Source organism: Penicillium daleae (genome assembly GCF_028827525.1).
Source record: "Penicillium daleae strain IBT 16125 chromosome Unknown utg000005l_segment0_segment0, whole genome shotgun sequence".
NCBI lineage: Eukaryota > Fungi > Ascomycota > Eurotiomycetes > Eurotiales > Aspergillaceae > Penicillium > Penicillium daleae.
In genome coordinates, this window is record NW_026623153.1 from 2876661 (window position 1) to 2898760 (window position 22100).

The following is a 22100-nucleotide window of genomic DNA, read 5'->3' on the forward strand; positions in this document are numbered from 1 at the left end:
TACTATAGCTTCTTAATAGTAGCCTAAGTAGCTATAAGATTTAGATCGAGGTCCGATAGGGTTATTTAACTAGCTTAGATAGTTTCGGTTTCTATAGTTATTAGTTCGTTAAGGGCATAAGGAGGGTTCGGTACCTCTTCGGTAGAGAGAATAGAGCGAGTCCTTAGTATTATCTCTCCTAAGTAGTCGAAGAAGAAGAAATAGAATTATTAAGATATTAACTACTTATAGGGTAGTAAGCCTATTAACTAGGTAGGAGAGGATAAGCACTAGGTAGGAGAGGATAAGCACTAGATTAGATTAGAATAGAGACTGTTTCTTAGGGCCTCTTCTTCTTTCCCTCTAGGCTAATCTTATATATATTCCCTATTAATAGAAGGAGGGGTAACTAGGTAAGCGTATCAACCCGTATAAGAAATATGTCGGTTAGCGGATAACTCTCCTCTAACGAAATAGCAGTAGAAGGGGGGTAAGAGATCACCGAACTAGTGCGTTATAGCTAACCTCCTAGATAGCCTTAGGCCGAAAAGTATAAATAGCCTTACAGGGGTCAATACCATAACAGTATATATATGAGCAAGCGATGCTGCGCAGGTAGAGAGGGAGGAAGAAGATTGAATAAGATAGATTAATCTTTCTTCCTTAGATTGAATAGGAAGGGTAAAATCAATTCGGCTTAGAATCATAAGATGAGAAAGAGTAAAGGTAGGACTGAAGCTTGGTTGATTGTATTGAATCTTGCTTGTATGTATGATTGATCATTGTAGAGAAAACAGGGCATATTTATAACTAACTTGTCTCTTGCATATGATCGTTCTAGGTGATGCATAATGATCTCATGTAGACAGATCTAGATACATAGTGATCTCATGTAGTAGCTGTTTGATCGGTGGTTGCTTGATTGTACGATGTCATTGACCGTAGTGATAATGTAGATCGTATACTATTGTATACGTCTTACTTGATGTTATTAACCGTAGTGATAATATAGATCGTATACTGTTGTATACGTCTTACTTAATATCATTAACCGTAGTAATAATAGTATAGCATAAAGCTTATAGAGATTTAGCTATCTTGTATAGGCCTTATAAATCTAGCTTAATATACTACATAACGGTTTAGGTATCTTGCCCTATATCTCACACCCCCTGTAATCTTTATACTGTAGTGTAAATAGTAGTAGAGTATAGAGATTAGTAGAGTAGATAGGATCGATATATATATATACTACTATAAGATAGCTAGATATATATCTTCCTAAATCTTAATCTTACGGAGGTTAGCTAGATTCTTTAGGTTTTTAAATATTTCTCTTCTGACGTTTTTTGTCAGGAAATCTGCTAATTGCAGTTTAGTAGGGACGTATTAAATATCGACCCTTTCTTGTTTGACCTAATCTCTGATATAGTGATATTATATATTAATATACTTCGTCCTTTTGTGAAATTCAGGGTTTTCGGCTAGCTTAATAGCTGCCTTATTATCTACTAATATAGTAGGCTTACTAGGCGTATAGCCTAGGCCTAATCTATTATTTAGATAGTTAAACAGGTTAGCTAGATAGATAGCTTCCTGTATAGCTTCTTTTATAGCTATATATTCGGCCTCGTAGGTAGATAGGGCTACTGATTTTTGTAGTATCGAATTCTAGCTTACTATATTATTAGTAGCTAGATCTCTAGATAGGCTAAATATATAGCTAGTAGTAGATTTTCTACTATTAATATCGCCTAACTAATTAGTATTAGAGTAGCCTTTTATATATAGGTTATTCCCTATACAATCGTAGTATAGGCCTAGATTTAGCCGATATTATAGATATTACTATATCTTCTTTAATTCAGAGATATATAATTAGTTAGGATTACTTATATATCTTGAGCAATAGGCAACTAGATAGGCTATATTAGGCCTAGTCTTTAGGCTAGTATATAGTAATAAGCTAATCTCTTTTTAATAGAGATTAATAGTTTGCTCTAAAGCTTTTGATTGATTTTTTCTTAGGTAGATCCCTGCTTTACCCGGCGTTTTCTTTAGCCGTTTACTAGTAGTAGTAAATTTTGACAAGATCTTTAATATATAATCATTTTGATCAATAGATATCGATTGATCTTGATAATTTAGGCTAATATTATTACCTAGGAAGGTAGCTAATTCGCCTATCTCTTCTAATTAGATATACTACCTAGCCGTAGTAGCTAGCTTATTTATATAAGCTAGATCTTTATATATAATAATTATATTATTAATATATATAATAATAATAGCCTAGGTTTTGCTATTTATATATATACCCTTATCGATAGGAACTCTATCGAATCCGAGGTTCGCGATAGCCTTTGTAAAGAATTTAGACTAAAGCCTTAGTGCTTACTTTAGGCTATATAGGGCTTTCTTTAGGTAGTAGCACTTATTTTGATAGGCAGGGTCTTTTAGCCTATATAGGCTAGTTAGCAAGATAGTATATATATCACTATCGATATTAGTATATACGAATGCGTTTTTAACGTCGTATTACCTGATATACTATTTTTTGTTTATTGCGATAATTAATATTATATACCAGGTTTCTGTTCTAGTAGTAGTAGAGAAGGTTTCTAGGAAATTAATACCTAATCGTTAATTAAATCCTTATATAACCTATCTAGCCTTATAGCGAATCGTTTTGTTCGTATTTATAATATAATTAGCCTGGATACCTAAGGTATTCTTTATAGGCTTCTTTTTAAATACCTATCTATCCCTAATAGGTATTACACTAGGGGGTATATTAATAATTTTATAGGTTGCCTGATCTATCAGGCTTTGATTTTCGTCCTGATAGGCCCTATACCACTTATTCCTTTTAGCTAATTGTATAGCTTAGTTAAAGGTAGAGGGTTCTTTATTAGTTACTACTGATAATATATAATCAGTAGGCTGATCGTTAATAATAGTCTTTATGAAATCTCCTAGCAGCGTATTAGATATAGTATATATATCTTCGCTATCTTTAGTAGACTTTAGCGATAGGATTTAGATCTTAATCTTATAAGATAGATCCGCTATAATAGTAGCTTCCTTACTAGTAGTTTGCTTAGTAGGCTTACTAGCTGATTAGCTAGTAGATAGGCTAGTAGATTTGCTAGTATTTCTAGTAATCTTCTTAATTAGGTTTGCTGCTTGTTTAGCAGATCTTTTCTTAGTCCCTAGTTCTTGATTAGCTAGATCAGATTGATTCTTTAGGAATCTACCTTCTAAGATAGTAGAGTCTCTTGACTAAACTATCTTCTTCTGCTTTAGGTTATATAGCTTATAGTGCTTCTGCTTACTATAGCTAATAATAATAGCTATAGATTTTCTTGGCGATAGCTTACTAGGCAGATTTTTGTTTGTATAATAGTAGGTAATAGATCCCTAGGTCTTTATATGCCTAATAGCAGGTAAGCGCTTATGATATATCTTATAGGGTGATTTAAACCCTAGAGCACTATATAGGGTTATATTGTATAGATAGGTAGCAGCTAATAAAGCTTCTCCCTATATATCTTCTTTTAATCCTGATTAGATTAATAAATATCTGACCTTATTTATAAGTATTAGGTTTATGCGCTTAATTAGGCTATTTAGCTCTTTTGTATAGATAGGCGTAGTTCGGTGTATAATACCGTATCTTCCTAATAATATATAGAAGTTATCATTCACGTATTCAGTACTATTATCGGTAAATATCTCTTTAATCTTCTTATTAAGCTGGTTTTCAACTAATTGCTTATATAAGGTAAATTTCTTAATAGCTTCGTCTTTTAATCGAAGTAGAGATATATATAGATATCTTAATGTTTTATCAAGAAACGTGATGTAGTAGCGATAGCTATTATAGGTCTTAGGGCTAATAGGCCCTCTAATATCGCTATGTATTCTTTCGCCTATGCCGTATTCGGCAGCAGAAGTAGAAGATTTATTAATCTTCCTGTCATATTTTGACTATATACATATTTCGTATATATCTTGTATATAATCTCTTATCTCTAGACACAATCCCTAACCGCGTGTGGAAGATTCTAGCCACTAGTTGTGATGATTTCATCTCTACTGTGACAGCCATCTTCGATGCATGTATACGAACGGGTTATAATCCGCGCCACTTCCAGACATCAATCACCGTGACGCTCCGCAAAGGAGGCCCCCGGGACTACCGTTCACCGAAGTCCTACAGGCCCGTCGCTCTATTGAACACCCTCGGCAAGGTCCTCGAATCGATCGTCGCAACGCGTATCGTATAGGCCGTCGAAGAGCACGGGCTCTTACCGAAGACCTACCTTAGTAGTAGGAAGGGGATCTCCGTGGATTATATCATCTAGCTTATCCTAGACCGCACGCACCGCGCATAGGGTATCGACAAAAAGGTGTTAATACTACTACTTGACCAGGCAGGGGCATACGACAACGTTTCACATCAGCGGCTACTATCCAATATTAGAAGGCTTAAGCTTAGGTAGTTTGCACCGTGGATCTAATCGTTCCTCATAGGGAGAACCACACGAATCAAGCTACTAGGCTTCCTCTCTAACGAGTTTCTAACGCCTATAGGCATCCTATAGGGTTCACCCCTCTTACTAATCATCTTCCTACTATTCAACGCGTCCCTAATCACTATATACCGCATATAGGACGGAGAGGTAGAGACGTATAGCTACGGATAGATCGACGACGTAGCAATCATCGTTATATCTAAATTATACTACTATAACGTCTAACTACTAGAGAAGGTACTTAAGAAGGCAGACTGCTAGGCGATACGATATATAGCAAGGTTCGTACCTAATAAATTCGAATTGATCCACTTTACTAACCTAACCGACACCGAAACGATATAAGAACCTATAATATAAGAACCTATAACACAAGAGCCTACGATACGAGAACCCACGATACAAGCAGAAGCAAATCCCGATATCTTCGACTATATAGTATAATACCCCGAGGGTAACGACTAGATACCTGTTCGATATAATAACTAATCAATCTAACCCGTAGAAGTAGCTAAATACCTTAGTATCTAGCTCGATAAGTATCTAAAACTCGATATATACAGGAGGAAGCTTATTACTAAGGCTAATAGCAGCCTCGAAGCCTTACGTGCTATAATAGGATCTGTATAGGGAGCCTCCTTAATAGCCATACGAAAGGTCTACTAGGTAGTAGTCGTCCCGTAGATACTCTATAGTATCTCTGCGTAGTACTGCCCTATAGCCAGGACTATCCCCGCGTAGGAGATAAAACGTATTATTAATAAATTTACTAGAATTTAGCGACGTACGGCGATTCTTATTAGCGGAGCGTTTAAATCTACTAGTACTACAGCGCTTAACGTTAAGCTCTTCCTAATACTAATATATCTACTTATAGACTAACTTATCTAGGAATTAGTAATACGAATCTAAACGGGTACCGCGTAGGCTTAACTAGACTACCTACGTTACTAAAGATCCCTATAGGAGATCAGGAGAGAGGGATAGAGCCCTCTCGAAGCTCTTAGATAGAAGAAAGATAGTATCCTTGACCTAAAAGGAAGCGTATAGGAATCACGCAAAGCGTTCGTTCTAACGCTATAGGAGGCACGGATCCTATATATCATCGACCAAGATATAGAGGTAGCGCGAGCCTCGCATAATTGTATCGAGGCAGAGTTTCTTATCTAACAGGCCTAATTAGACTACTCCCGGATAGTCTTGCAGAATCGCCCCCGAACGATTCTATTCTTTATAGATAGTAGCGGGTACGAGGGTATAGTAGGTACGTTAGCCGTAGCCCCGCGGGAGGGTATCTTTACGCGACGGTACCTTAGGACTACCGACGATTTAATAGTGTACGTTGCCGAGCTTAACGGTATTAAAATAGCGTCTGCCAAATTCGTCAACTAACTAGATAACCAGGGGCCTATAAAGATAGTTATTTTCTCCGATAGCTAAGCCGCTATCCGAGCAGTGCAAAACCTAAAGCGATCGTCAGGCTAGTACATACTGACTTCTATTTATAACCACGTCCGGGCCCTCCGATCGCGAACGCCTACAGCCGATCAGATTCCTATCGAGATCTGCTAGATCCCCGTACACGTAGGCGTTCCTAGTAATAAAACCGCTAACGTTGAAGTAAAGTTGGCGGTAACCGGAGGTATAGGGAACGGAGCGGATCAACCGACCGCCGGTAATTCGGTATATAGTAGGTCCTCTAGCGATCATATCCTTCTAGCATCGACCGCGAAGCACCGTGTACGGCGGCGTATTAAAGAGAGGTAGGTATAAGAGTAGGCGAAGGAGACGACTAGTAGGCCGAACTAGCGATTAGTAAAGGCTCCGGACAAGAAGGTGCTTCGGCTATTCGAATCTCTATCGAAGCTATATACCTCGATTTTGATTCAGATGCGCTCTATGCGGATCGCACTAAACCATTTCTTGTTTAAAATTAAGGCGGTTGAATTAGATTAGTGTTACTATAGAGAGGGGTCTTAAACACCGAGATACGTCTTAATACAGTGCCCGTTGTACGCTGATCTAAGGAAGACCTTCCTTGACAAGATCTAGGCACGGACGGATCTTGGGAACACGATGGACTACGATGTAATTTTATCGTACTCGCAGGCTACCCGCTACGTAGCCGAATTTATGTTATAAACAGGCCTACTTAGGCAGTTCCGGCACGTTGAAATCGAGCCGGAGCCACCGGAGGGCGACGAAAACAACGAGCCAGGATAGACTGGCAGGTGCAGGTGGTGAAGACGATAGGTAGGAGGAACGCCAAACCTACGGCCGACCGAGAGATCGTGGACGAATACATCCAATACCAGCGAACGCCACGAATCGAGACGGAGTAGGATGATAGGGATGCCGGAGAAGGCAGAGATAGAGATACAGAGGAAGCAGCAGGCCACTGTGAGGGCTAATTGAGAGGTTTATCGTGGAATTAAGGATATTGAGGGAGTTTGGGTACTGTTTTGGGCTGATTTTTGGGCTGATTTTATATGGCAATACGCCGCTTTCCTATGTATTCACTGTTTCATGTGCTTTGGCTGGCGTTCGGAATACTCTTGCTTCCGCCGGAGGAAGCGCCTGCATAGCCATTACGCCACTAGTTAGGCTGCATCAGGTTAATAGAGTGTTGATTGATTGATTGATGATTGATCTCTTATCTCTATATCAGATAGAGATATATTGGCCTGGCTTAATAGCCTTTATAGTAGCATTAGGCCTATATGACCTAATCTATTATGCCAAAGTTTTAATATACTAGTAGTGCTACTAGTACTTTGGATAGATTAATCTTGATAGATCATATTAGATAGATCTTTTAATTTTGATTAGCCAGAATCTTCCTTATATAGCTTTGTATACATCACATATAGGGTAGTTCGATATAGATTATCTTGCTTATGCCTAATCAGCATAATATTTCGATATTAATCGAAAATAGTGGCCTTTTCTCTATTAAATAGAGATACTGAATTTTTCAGTATATATATACTTAATATATTAATTCCCAATTGTGGGACATAGAGCACATTAGTCAATTTATAGACTAGATTAGTATTTATCTAGAAGATAATATCTCTAGCAAGATCAATAGATAATCTTTGTGTATTTCCCTATATAATAGTTTTATTAGTTTTATATACACTATTAAATAAATCTAATTTAGGTACTGCACAAATAGTGGCAGCTATATCAATAATAAAAATCACTTTTGTAGTAGAAAGATCTGAATTTATTAGATTATATATACTTTCTATAGTGATATTAGAATTAGTTTCTTGGTTTGTTTTGATAGGTAGATAAATTACCTGATCGGTTTTATATGAGAAGTCATCGCAGAGTAAGAGACTTCTTAGTGTATTCACTATAGATTTATTACTTAGATTTAAGGAGTCTCTTATCAGGTTTTAATTATTAAAGATTAGTAGGCCATACCTAATTAGCTATGCCTCTATTATGGGTATATTATAGTCAATTTGTGAGATATAGGGCAGGATGTTATCAAGCCAGACCGCCATGCAGCATATCAAGCCAGATTCATAAGGCCTATACAAGATGGCTGAATCTCTATAAGCTTTATGCTATACCATCATCACTACGGTCAATGACATCGCTATACCATCATCACTACGGTCAATGATATCGTAGAAGACGTATACTATTGTATACGATCTACATCATCACTACGATCAATGACATCGTACAATCAAGCAACCACCGATCAAACAGCTACTGCATGAGATCACTATCTGTCTGCATGAGATCATCATGCATCTAGATCTAGGATCTAGAACGATCACATGCAAAAGAGGTTTGATAAAGATTGATTATAAATAAGCCCTGTTTTCTCTACAAAAATCATGTTCAAGACATACAAGCAAGATTCAATACAATCAACCAAGCTTCAGTCCTACTTTACTTTTCTCTCATCTTTATGATTCTAAGCCGAATTGAACTTATCCTTCCTATTCAATCAAGAGGAAGAAAGATCAATCGATCTTATTTAATCATCTTTAATTTATCTTCCTCTTTACCCAACCTGCGCAGCATCGCTTGCTCACAGGTTATGAGCCCGAATTGATCCTACTTCAATTCGGCTTATACCACTTCTTCAATCTTCTATCTTCAACGAAGAATCCTTTACTTTTAAGAGAAACTTCTCTCTCTTAAAGAGAAACAAAAAGCTCCTCCGACTTCTTATTTTCAAAAATTTATACTCGATTTTTACCGGTCGCGTCTACTTCTCTATACGAAAACTAAGAAATCTCAACTTTCTTGACAAAAACAATCATTTTTCAAATATTCAATCAAGTTTTTTGAACTCAAAATGATCAACAAACACAATATCGATCCTCTCAAAGGAGAAGGAAATTATGTTGCCTGGTCTATCCGAATCAAGGCAATTCTTGATCAAGAGAGACTGATCGATGCGATTCTACATGATTACACAAAGCTTCCTGCTATTCAGCAAGGCCAGATTCCTAATCAACACTGGTCTTATGAAAAAGCAATTGCTCTACCACCTGATCAACGATCACCTGATTGCAGAAATACTGCGATTTGGTCAGGAAGAAGATCTGGTAGACCTACAAGATCTACTAGCCCTGCTGAGATAGGCCAAAATGAGCTAGTTATTCCATCTGATAAATTCAAAACTATTGATCAGATGAATCGAGACGCTCTATCATCAATCAAGCTATCATGCAAAGATGGCCCACTCTTTTGGTTAGGAGATACCACATCGGCCTACCAAGCATGGGTTACCTTGGCTACCCAATATCGACCTAAAGGCTTTACTACCGAATTCCTTGTGTTGAAAAGCCTATTCAATAGTCAATTAGGCGATTTCGATAGCATGCATGATTATCTCACTGAGATAAGACGCCTGCTAATCGAACTGGCAAGCCTAGGAATCGATTTCCCAAAGCAAATCGTATTCGCATGGGTTCTCAACAATCTTGACCAATCATACGCACCGATTATTCAAAATATTATTCAATCTCTTCGCAGAGACTCTGATTCTTATACGATTGAATCGTTATTCGCCAATCTGATTGACGAATCGCGTGGTCATATTCAATCAAGCGAACAAATCTTCATAGCTGATAGCCATCAGCCTAATCGACAGAACAAATATCAGGCTCATCGCAAGCCTAATCATCAGGTAAAGCACTATTCAAAAAATCGTCAGGCTAATCAAAATCGTCGAATTAGCAAAAAACCATGGAAAAAATTGTCAAATTCTGGCAAATACTGTACGCATTGTAATATGCGAAGCCATACAGTAGCAGATTGCTGGTATCTGCATCCTTCTGGCAGACCAGCTAATTGGATACCTAGGGCAAATTGGCCTAGATCCAATCAAAATAATCAAAGATTTAATCAACAAAAGAAGATGATCACAGCAATGCTCAATGAGCAATCTGACGAGGAAGAAATCCACGTCACTAGTCATGTGACAGATTACCCCGCAGAAGCTGAACATCAAGAAACCTCGGCTAGCAACCTACTGCCTACTAGCCTATTGGCTAATGATCCAATTGATCTTGACGGTGATATCTGTTATACACCGATTAGTCCAATTGACTATCGATCAGATTATCAGATAGAATCTGATATACCCATGACAGAGGCACAGCCAATCAGGCATGGCCTACCAATCTTTGATGATCAAAACCTGATAAGAGACTACTCAAATCTGAGTAATGAATCTATGGTGAATACACCAAGAAGTCTCTCACTCTGCGATGAGTTCTCGCATGAAACCGATCAGGTAATTTATCTACCTATCAAAACAAACCAAGAAACCAATTCTGATATCACTATAGAAAGTGCATATAATCTGATAAATTCAGATCTTTCTACTACAAAAGTGATTTTCATTATTGATACAGCTGCCACTATATGTGCAGTATCTAAATTGGATTTGTTTGATAGTGTATATAAAACTAATAAAACTGTCATGTGGGGAAATGCACAAAGATTATCTATCGATCTTGCTGGAGATATTATCTTCCAGACAAATACCAATCTAGTCTATAAATTGACTAATGTGCTCTATGTCCCACAATTGGGAATCAATATATTAAGCACACATGCACTGAAAAATTCAGTATCTCTATTTAATAGAGAAAAGGCCACTATTTTCGATCAATATCGAAATATTATGCTGATTGGGCATAAGCAAGATAATCTATATCGAACTACCCTATATGTGATGCATACAAAGCCACATAAGGTAGATTCTGATCAAAAAATCGATCAAGATCAATCTATCCAAAGTACTAGCAATATTACTAGTTTAAAACTTTGGCATGATAGATTAGGCCATATAGGCCTAATACCACTACAAAGGCTACTAAGCCAGGCCGATATATCTCTATCTGATACTGAGATAAGAGATTATATGCAAGATATATGCGAAATATGCATACAGTCAAAATATGACAGGAAGATCAATAAATCTTCTACTTCTGCTGCCGAATACGGCATAGGCGAAAGAATACATAGCGATATTGGAGGGCCTATTAGCCCTAAGACCTATAATGGCTATCGCTACTACATCACGTTTCTTGATAAAACATCAAGATATCTACATATATCTCTACTTCGATCAAAAGACGAAGCTATTAAGAAATTTACCTTATATAAGCAATTGGTTGAAAACCAGCTTAATAAGAAGATCAAAGAGATATTTACCGATAACGGTACTGAATACGTGAATGATAACTTCCATATATTATTAGGAAGATACGGTATTATACACCGAACTACGCCTATCTATACAAAAGAGCCAAATGGCCTAATTGAGCGCATAAACCTGACACTTATGAACAAGGTCAGATGTTTATTAATCCAATCAGGATTAAAAGAAGATATGTGGGGAGAAGCCTTATTGGCTGCTACCTATCTATATAATATAACCCCACACAGTGCTCTAGGGTTCAAATCACCCTATGAGATATATCACAAGCGCTTACCTGCTATCAGGCATATAAAGACCTGGGGATCTATTGCCTACTATCATACAAACAAAAACCTGCCTAGCAAGCTATCGCCAAGAAAATCTATAGCTATTGTTATTGGCTATAGTGAGCAGAAGCACTATAAGCTATATGATCTGAAGCAGAAGAAGACAGTTTGGTCAAGAGACCCTACTATCTTAGAAGGTAGATTCCTGAAGAATCAATCTGATCTAGCCAATCAGGAACCAGGAATCAAGAAAAGATCTGCTAAACAAGCAGCAAACCCTATCAAAAAGAAGATTGCTAGATATACTAGCAAATCTACTAGCCTATCTACTAGCAAATCAGCTAGTAAAGAAACTAGCAAATCAGCTAGTAAGCCTACTAAGCAAACTGCTAGTAAGGAAGCTGCTATAGCAGCGGATCCGTCTCATAAGATAGAGATCCAAATCCCATCATTAAAATCTACCAAAGATAGCGAAGATATATATACTATATCAGATACGCTACTAGGAGATTTTATAAAGACTATTATCAACGATCAGCCTACCGATTATATATTATCGGCAGGAACTGATCAAGAACCCTCTACCTTTGATCAAGCTATGCAATCAGCTGAAAGGAATGAGTGGTATAGGGCCTGTCAGGACGAAAATCAAAGCCTGATAGATCAGGCAACCTATGAAATCGTTGATATACCCCCTGGTGTAACACCTATTAGGGGCAGATGGGTATTCAAAAAGAAGCCTATAAAGAATGCCACAGGCATCCAGGCTAATTATATTACTAATGCGAACAAAACGATTCGCTATAAGGCTAGATGGGTTATACAAGGATTTAATCAACGATTAGGTGTTGATTTCCTAGAAACCTTCTCTACTACTGCCAGAACAGAAACCTGGCATATATTGCTGATAATCGCGATGAATAAAAAATGGCATATCAGGCAATACGACGTTAAAAACGCATTCGTACATGCTGATATCGATAGTGATATATATACTATCTTGCCAACTGGCCTATATAGGCCAAAAGATCATCAAAATAAGTGCTGCTATCTAAAGAAGGCCCTATATGGCCTAAAGCAAGCACCAAGGCTTTGGTCTGAATTCTTTACAAAGGCTATCGCGAACCTCGGATTCGATAGAGTTCCTATCGACGAGGGAATATATATAAATGGCAAAACCCAGGCCATTATCATCACACATGTTGATGATATAATCATTATACACAAAGATCTAGCTTATATAAATAAGCTAGCTACTGCGGCTAGGCAGTATATCCAATTGGAAGAGATAGGCGAATTAGCCACCTTCCTAGGCAATAATATCAGCCTGAATTATCAAGATCAATCGATAACTATCGATCAAAATGATTATATATCAAAGATCTTGTCAAAATTTGCTACTACTAGCAAACGGCCAAAGAAAACGCCGGGTGAAGCAGGGATCCACCTAAGAAAAAATCAATCAAAAGCTTCAGAGCAAACTATTAATCTCTATCAAAAAGAGATTGGCTCATTACTTTATACCAGCCTAAAGACTAGGCCTGATATAGCCTATCCAGTTGCCTATTGCTCAAGATATATGAGCAATCCTGACCAATCACATATCTCTGAATTAAAGAAGATATGGCAATATCTACAATATCGGCCAAATCTAGGCCTACACTACGATTGCACAGGGAATGACCTATATATAAAAGGCTACTCTGATGCTGATTGGTCAGGCGATATCGATGGTAGAAAATCCACTACTGGCTATATATTTAGCCTATCTGGAGATCTAGCCACTAATAATATAGTGAGCTGGAATTCGATGCTACAAAAATCAGTAGCTCTATCTACCTGCGAGGCCGAATATATGGCTATGAAAGAAGCTATACGAGAAGCTATTTATCTAGCTAATCTCTTCAACTATCTAAACGATAGATTAGGCCTAGGCTATACGCCTAGCAAGCCTACTATATTAGTGGATAATAAGGCAGCTATTAAGCTAGCCGAAAACCCTGAATTTCACAAAAGGACGAAGCATATTGATATACAATATCACTATATCAGAGATCAGGTCAAACAAGAAAGGGTCGATGTTCAATACGTCCCCACTAAACTGCAATTAGCAGATTTCCTGACTAAAAATGTCAGAAGAGAAATATTTGAAGACCTGAAGAATCTAGCTAATCTCTATGAGATCTAGCTATATATATATCCAATTTGATATATAATATCATGGATACCTTCGAGTATGGTTTTCACCTAAATAGGTTTTTCCATACTCTATACGCGAATGCGGAAGGAACCACTTAACCCTGTGAGATTGAGATTTAGGAAGATATATATCTAGCTATCTTATAGCAGTATATATATATATCGATCCTATCTACTCTATACTAATCTCTATACTCTACTGCTATCTGCACTATAGTATAAAGATTACGGGGGGGTGTGAGATATAGGGCAGGATGTTATCAAGCCAGACCGCCATGCAGCATATCAAGCCAGATTCATAAGGCCTATACAAGATGGCTGAATCTCTATAAGCTTTATGCTATACCATCATCACTACGGTCAATGACATCGCTATACCATCATCACTACGGTCAATGATATCGTAGAAGACGTATACTATTGTATACGATCTACATCATCACTACGATCAATGACATCGTACAATCAAGCAACCACCGATCAAACAGCTACTGCATGAGATCACTATCTGTCTGCATGAGATCATCATGCATCTAGATCTAGGATCTAGAACGATCACATGCAAAAGAGGTTTGATAAAGATTGATTATAAATAAGCCCTGTTTTCTCTACAAAAATCATGTTCAAGACATACAAGCAAGATTCAATACAATCAACCAAGCTTCAGTCCTACTTTACTTTTCTCTCATCTTTATGATTCTAAGCCGAATTGAACTTATCCTTCCTATTCAATCAAGAGGAAGAAAGATCAATCGATCTTATTTAATCATCTTTAATTTATCTTCCTCTTTACCCAACCTGCGCAGCATCGCTTGCTCACACAATTCGACTAATCGGTATATAATAGATATCACCGTCAAGATTAGTAAGATCATTAGCTAATAGGCTAGTAGGTAGTAGGTTGCTAGCTGAAGTTTCTTGATAATTAGCTTCTGCGGGGTAATCTATTATATGACTAGTAACGTGGATTTCTTCCTCGTTAGATTACTTATTGAGTATTGCTATAATCATCTTCTTTTGTTAATTAAATCTTTGATTATTTTGATTAGATCTAGGCTAATTTGCCCTAGGTATCTAATTAGCTAGTCTACTAGAAGGATATAGATACTAGTAATCTGATACTGTGTAGCTTCGTATATTACAATACGTATAGTATTTGCCAGAATTTGATAGTTTTTTCCACAGTTTTTTGCTAATTCGACGATTTTGATTAGCCTAACGATTTAAACGGTAATTTACCTGATAATTAGGCTTGTAATTAGCCTAATATTTGCTTTAATAATTAATTTAACGATTACTTTAACGATTGCTTTAACGATTGCTTTGACGATTGCTTTGACGATTGCTTTGACTATTAGCTATAAAGATTTGCTTGCTTGTTTGTATATAACCGCGCAATTCGTTAATTAGATTAGCGAATAGCGATTTAATTAAATAGGAATTAGAATCTCTGCGAAGAGATTAAATAATGTTTTGTATAATTAGTATATAGGTTTGATCGAGATTATTCAAGACCTATACGAAAACGATTTGCTTAGGGAAATTAATTCCTAGGCTTACTAGTTCGATTAGCAGGCATCTTATCTTAGTAAGATAGTTATGTATACTATCGAAATCGCCTAATTAGCTGTTGAATAGGCTCTTTAATATAAGGAATTCGGTAGTAAATCCTTTTAGCCGATATTAGGTAGCTAAGGCTACCTATACTTAGTAGGCTGATATAGTATCTCCTAGCTAAAAGAGTAGGCCATCTTTATATAATAGCTTGATTAATAATAAAGTATCTCGATTAATCTAATCGATAGTTTTGAATTTATCAGATAGAATAACTAGCTTATTCTAGCCTATCTTAGTAGGGCTAGTAGATCTTGTAGGTCTGCTAGATCTTCTTCTTTCTAACTAAATCGTAGTATTTCTATAATCAGGTGATCTTTGATTAGGTAGTAGAGCAATTGCTCTTTTATAAGACTAGTGTTGATTAGGAATCTAGCCTTGCTGAATAGCAGGAAGCTTTGTGTAATTATATTAGATTGTATCAATCAGTCTCTCTTGATCAAGAATCGCCTTGATTCGGATAGACCAGGCAACATAATTTCCTTCTCCTTTGAGAGGATCGATGTTATGTTTGTTGATCATCTTGAGTTCAAAAAACTTGATTGAATTATTGAAAAATGATTGTTTTTGTTAAGAAAGTCGAGATTTCTTAGTGTTTCGTATAGAGAAGTAGACGCGACCGGTAAAAATCGAGTATAAATTTTTGAAAATAAGAAGTTCGAAAAGCTTTTTGTTTTTCCTTTAAGAGAGAGAAGTTTCTCTTAAAAATAAGGGGTTCTTCGTTGAAGATAGAAGATTGAAGAAGTAGTATAAGCCGAATTGAAGTAGGATCAATTCGGGCTTATAACCTATGAGCAAGCGATGCTACGCAGGTAGAGAGGGAGGAAGAAGATTGAATAAGATAGATTAATCTTTCTTCCTTAGATTGAATAGGAAGGGTAAAATCAATTCGGCTTAGAATCATAAGATAAGAAAGAGTAAAGGTAGGACTGAAGCTTGGTTAATTATATTGAATCTTGCTTGTATGTATGATTGATCATTGTAGAGAAAACAGGGCATATTTATAACCAACTTGTCTCTTGCATGTGATCGTTCTAGGTAATGCATAATGATCTCATGCAGACAGATCTAGATACATAGTGATCTCATGTAGTAGCTGTTTGATCGGTGGTTACTTGATTGTACGATGTCATTGACCGTAGTGATGATGTAGATCGTATACTATTGTATACGTCTTACTTGATGTCATTGACCGTAGTGATGATGTAGATCGTATACTGTTGTATACGTCTTACTTGATGTCATTGACCGCAGTGATGATGGTATAGCATAAAGCTTATAGAGATTCAGCCATCTTGTATAGGCCTTATGAATCTGGCTTGATATGCTGCATGACGGTTTAGGCATCTTGCTCTATATCTCACAATATGATCGATCTAGATAGATCTAGATAGACCTAGATACATTCTAGATATATAGTGATCTTATGTAGTAGCCATTTAATTAGTGGTTGCTTGATTGTACGATATAGTTAATCGTAATAATGATATAGATCGCATGACTATGATATGTCTATTTATGCCTGATTATCCGATTGGATAATGATGATATAATAGTATAAAGCTTATAGAGATTCAGAATATCGTTCTGGCTATTGTATAGGCCTTATGAATCTAGCTTGATATGCTGCCTGATAGGTTAGGCATCTTGCCCTATATCTAACAAGAGAAGGAGGAAAGGATACGTATATATAAGAAAGGGAGGGTAGTTAGAATCGTAATTTAATGGCGTGACGGGCTTGGCAAAAATCAGGCTAATTCAGGCAGAAATCAGGCTCTATAGGGTGCGAACAGGGTAACCCAATATTAGGGTTAGTAGAGATTAGTAGATTATTATACGCGAGCCTAAGCGCTAGATTTCTAGTAGATTTAGTACTAAACACGAATATACGACTATTATTAAAGCTATATTAGCTATAGGTACTATAATCGTACTAGTAGTAATCCTAAGCGCGAAGGTTCTACTACTATAGTAGTTTAATATAGTAGACGATAAGAGAATCGCTATTACTGATGCTAGCTATCTTAATTATCTTCTAGCCCTATAGTAGATACGGCTATTTAACTAGCTTACTAAGGATTCGGCTAAGGATATATATCGTATATTAATCTATAATTAGTTCGGTTCGTATCTTATATACGAATTCGTTAAATACTATAAGGATTATAAGATTATCCTCTTCTTTCTACCTCCGTATTCTAGCTACCTTCTCTAACTACTAGATATTAGTATATTTAGCGTATATAAGCACCAGTATAGCGAATAGGTAGACGATACTATAGTTAGTAGCTATAAGAAGATTACTAAGGATGATTTCCTTAGTATAATCGCGCGGATTTAGTAGAAGACCTTTAAATCTTCTATAATTAAGCTTAGATTTCGATTAACTAGCCTTAAGCCTATTAATCTAAGTATAGTTCTCGATTCTCTAGTAGAATTAGGTCGCGATTTCGGCTTTAATATACTAAGCCCCTCGTTAACAGCAGCTAGTAATAGCTAAGATTTATTAGATCTTAGTATACTAAAGACTACTAAGCGTATAAAGAAGCTAGAAGAGCGACTAGAGGATAAGATCTCTTATATATAGTAAACCCTCTCTCGTCGTCTACTAAAGAAGCTTACAAAAGCTACGACCGAATTCGCTTACATTACTTCGGAGCTAGAGTAGAGTATAGAGAATTCGGAGTATCTACGAGAGCTTCGTCACGTACGCGAAAATCGATCGCGTAAAGCTTCTAAATTGACTAGGATAGTGCATTCTAGCCAGGTTGATCGTATCAAGCGAATTCTAAAGAGTAGTAAGGACCTAAAGGCTCTTATAAAATTGCGACCGTATTATAAGCGGGAGGTAATACCGGAATTAAAGAGGGTTTGCAAAGCGAAGGGTTATTTGATCAAAAATTAGTATCGATTTCTGTATTGGCCAATCAAATTGCTTTATTTCGGTCTATAAATTATCTTCTAAATCGCTCTGCTTTAGTGGATTAAGTCGTATTGAAATTGGGTAGTTGAATATATAAAGATGCGATATCGTGTAGGTGGGTAATATCGTTTGGGTGGCAGACCCTCGCTCCGCGAGGGTCCGGAAAATATGGTAATATTTGTAAGGGGCTGGTTATGTACTAGTATTTCGAAGGAGCCAATCTCTCCACTCGTTATTGTCTATGATTGATCTTACACGGGCCTCAAGCCACTCCGTGTTGCCCCAGAATCCCCAGGAGGCCTGAAATCTACACCAATCCACTAGAGCCGTTTCCCAGTGTCGCTTGAACGTCGCCCATTCGTAGAAGTCCGGCTGCCTATCCCACAAAAGGCTGTCGTGATACTGTTTCAGCAGTCGCCTCTCGCCATCTCCCATTGCCAGCCGCTCTGGCAAAGGCTCATAGGCCTCCACAAGCATGTCCAGAGGCACTGAACAAGTGAATAGTTTCGCGAGATCACAGACACCTAAACCCAGCCCAACATATTGAAAATCAAAGAACGCCACCTCGTCACCATTTTCCGTGGTAAAGAGGTTCTCCGACTTGACGTCGCCATGGATATACGATTCGAATGGCCTCCCGCGAGGGCTTAAGAAAAATGCAGCCATCTCGGCGACAGACATAGAGCAACCCGGCCACGGCTGACACATAAGACTGGACCATTCTGAGTGGGCGTCTCGAGCGAGAGAAGCGTACTCTCCCTGACGGGTTGATAGATACGTGTACCCGCCATTTAGCCACAAGCCTCGCCCGAAGGCGTCGTTGCCGGTACACTGTTGCCGTCTTCTCTCGTGCTCTTGAAGGGGAGGCAGGAGATATCGGTCGAGGCTGTCTGGGAGCAACCCCCACGAGCGGCCGTGAAAGCGGGCCAACCATTCTAGCGAGCTCTGCACCTGCGTGCGATTCAGGGCACTCCTCTTCCCTCCAGGAACCGGGAATCTGGGAGATAAATCCACCATGAGCGTGGCCAGCAGACCGCCAAGTTCCGCCTCGCTTTTTTGGCCCTTCATCTGTCGCGTCGAGGCCAGAGACTTGGCCACGACGATTCCATCGCCCAAGAGCGGGACCACGTCACTATAAAAAGTCTGCTCCACCTCGTAGCTGAGCATTTTCCGCAAGTGGCCCTCGTCCTCCTGGCCCAAGCCATTATTGCCTGGTGGCGAGATCAGCTTCAGAATCAGAGGATAGGTGGCCCCCGCGGCTCGCGGTTCCACTCCACACAGCTTGCTCAGATGCTGTGCCGCTTCGTCGGTGGTGGCTCGCGCTGTGATCGCACAGATCCTTCCATAACCAGCCCACAGAGTCTGTAAATTTTCGCACGAGACGAGGTCGAGCGAGTGCCAGGACAGCATGATACGCGCAACGTGTTCAGGGTCATTGGCCAGTGAAGCGGCCATGGCGGGGCCACGAACGAGCTGTATATAGAATATTGATATGGATATTGTTCGGGGTGATTCACTTGGAATAATCACCAGTTGACCTAAGTGAGCGATGATCCCCCAGGCTCATATATGGTAAGTCCGAAAGTGAAATAGAGTACGAACCTAACTTTGAAGGTATCCACTCACTTGGAGGGTTGGATGTGGAATATCCAAGATAGTTTATGTAAGCCATTCCAGGAGGTGGAGTCCAGGCTCTTCCAGTCGGTCAGTCCGCTTTGATAAAGTACACCGGAGCAGGTAAGAAGTATGTATAGCTTGGTGATAGTCTATTATTCCTATGTAATCCCACCAAATCGGAATGATCTGGTGGTAGAGCTGAACGAAAAAATATTAGGATGCCCATGCATATTGGATCAATCAAAACTAGTTATCCGGGTATTCATCCCTCATATTACTGACAAAGGCTCGGCTTTGCTCATCCCACCGCTTAAAATGCTTCCCTGCAATACTCGTCAGACTTGAGGGCAAGTCGCTCAACTCGGGAAGAATCAGGTCGATGTTTTCCTCTGCCACGTATCGAACGCTTCGATCCTCCACACTGAGAAATCGGAATGTCAGTCACTCGTATCCTTGTTGAACCGAAACTCTAGGGCTGTGAAGCTTACAGGACATGGTAGAAACTTTGATGACGGCCAGCCTGCAACCGATCGATGCCCATACGCCGCATCCACTGCTCACCAGCACCGCATTCATGATCCCAGCCAGTGATGATAGCACGATAATGATACCGGCGGTGTCGGAAAATCTGACCCACGCAGTATCGAATGTTCTGATTCTCCCCAGTCCGTCGGCGCACCTGCTTGGGAATCTCGTCCGCTGCACGCATGACGTGGAGACTTTCCAAGATGTGCTCATGCTCGAAGAGGCCTTGAAATAGAGGGACGATATATTGCTCCACCAAAAAAATGTCTGAAGGGAAATCCGTTGCGAAAAGCTCCATGAGCAATGGAAGTTGGTGACGCAGGTCCATGGGCCGTGAGTTCCCCGCAAGAAGCATCGAGGACCACAAGGAGGCGTACTTTGCACTTACCACGTCCACGGAGGTCATGTGCCCATCAGGGGGTTGGATCCAGAATTAATCGCAGTCCAGATGTTTCTGCTGCACCGCAGGGCGATCTCGGACGTCAATGATGGACCCAGGAACGACGCCTGCTCTGTGTCAGAAGCACCAAGAAAAACAAGCTGGTCTCTTAAATCGGACACGGGGGTCTCCCGCGCTCCCCGGAAGGGGTCCAAGTACATGGGAGGGCCTGAATTCAATCCGGACAGAGCTTCCCCTTCCATGTCAAAGCCAGGCGGTGGGGTGACAATGACATGGACGTGAAATGGAAAACCGCAAGGATGGGCATTCAATCCAAATGCTTGCGCCACATAGCAATAGATAGCCGCAGAAATCAGGGGGAGGGAGTTGTGTCCCGGGCTTCTCAGAGCCAGGCCCAGGAAACTGTGCTCCAAGACATGGTATCCCCGGCCTGGTCCGATTCCTGTGAGATCGTGGTCTCGTAGCCAAGCTGCAAGCGACAGAGCTTTGCCACGGGGACTAAGATCATCTAGTTCGGGATGAGAAGCACTAAATTGGGCGACGAGCTCATCTAGCATTTCCCTGACCTGGGATTTTGTCAGTATTCCAGGGGTAGCTAGAAGACTCGGAGAACAAATAGACGAAGGGGGACGAAGATCAGGCACATAACCATACCTCATCTAGGTCACCGTATCCACTCTCGGGGACAAATAGATCGAAAGCCCCCAAGGCACGCTCAAGCGACACTGGCTCACCGCGGCTGAGTCTGGCCCACTCTGGAACCGCAATGCTTCGATGAAGGCAAGTTAGGAGTGCTCGCGCATAGTACCTTGAACGTAAAATTAGCGACCGTGATCATCAACACAAGGGGGAATTGGACAATGAAGATGATGCAGACCCACCTTCTTGCAAGATGATCCTCGCCCGATTCCACATTACTATGTCGCAATAAGGTGTCTTTCGCATCGTACCCATAATCGATAACGGCGCGAAACTTCTCGATGCGTCCTGTTTGACTGGCGAGAATACTGTCCAAAAGTCGAGTGACAGCGCGGTCAATATGGTATCTCCATACAAAGAGCGCCTTCCAATCGACAGATGACGCCGGAATCGCGCGCTTTTGCAAGATCCCATGTTTCTTGTCCCATGACTTGTAGTATATCTCACAGTAATGACGCCATAATAGCGGTCCGTTGGTCACATTCTTAAATCGGTGGTTGGTTTGCTCAAGCGCGGCGGCCGAGCAAGGGTGCAGGTGGCATAGAATGGAATGAAGAATCTCCTCGGGAAGGTGATCAAGAGACACAACCATCCCTGCAGACTAGTGAGGTGGTCCTCAAGGTACCCAGGAATTGGG

At 39.5% G+C, this 22100-nt stretch overlaps 2 protein-coding genes across 2 annotated transcripts; both read right to left on the reverse strand.

The window, feature by feature from the left end:
* Window positions 1–18414: 18414 nt before the first annotated feature.
* N7458_005210 (uncharacterized protein) lies at window positions 18415–19677 on the reverse strand (the record flags this gene model as incomplete). The annotated part of the gene is made up of 1 exon (XM_056908592.1): window positions 18415–19677. One exon carries the CDS (start codon window positions 19675–19677, stop codon window positions 18415–18417), a length of 1263 nt encoding a protein of 420 aa, XP_056767210.1.
* Window positions 19678–20085: 408 nt separating this feature from the next.
* Window positions 20086–22055, reverse strand: N7458_005211 (uncharacterized protein; the record flags this gene model as incomplete). The annotated part of the gene is made up of 5 exons (XM_056908593.1): window positions 20086–20260; window positions 20328–20747; window positions 20828–21330; window positions 21419–21572; window positions 21646–22055. 5 exons carry the CDS (start codon window positions 22053–22055, stop codon window positions 20086–20088), a joined length of 1662 nt encoding a protein of 553 aa, XP_056767211.1.
* Between the last annotated feature and the right edge of the window lie 45 nt (window positions 22056–22100).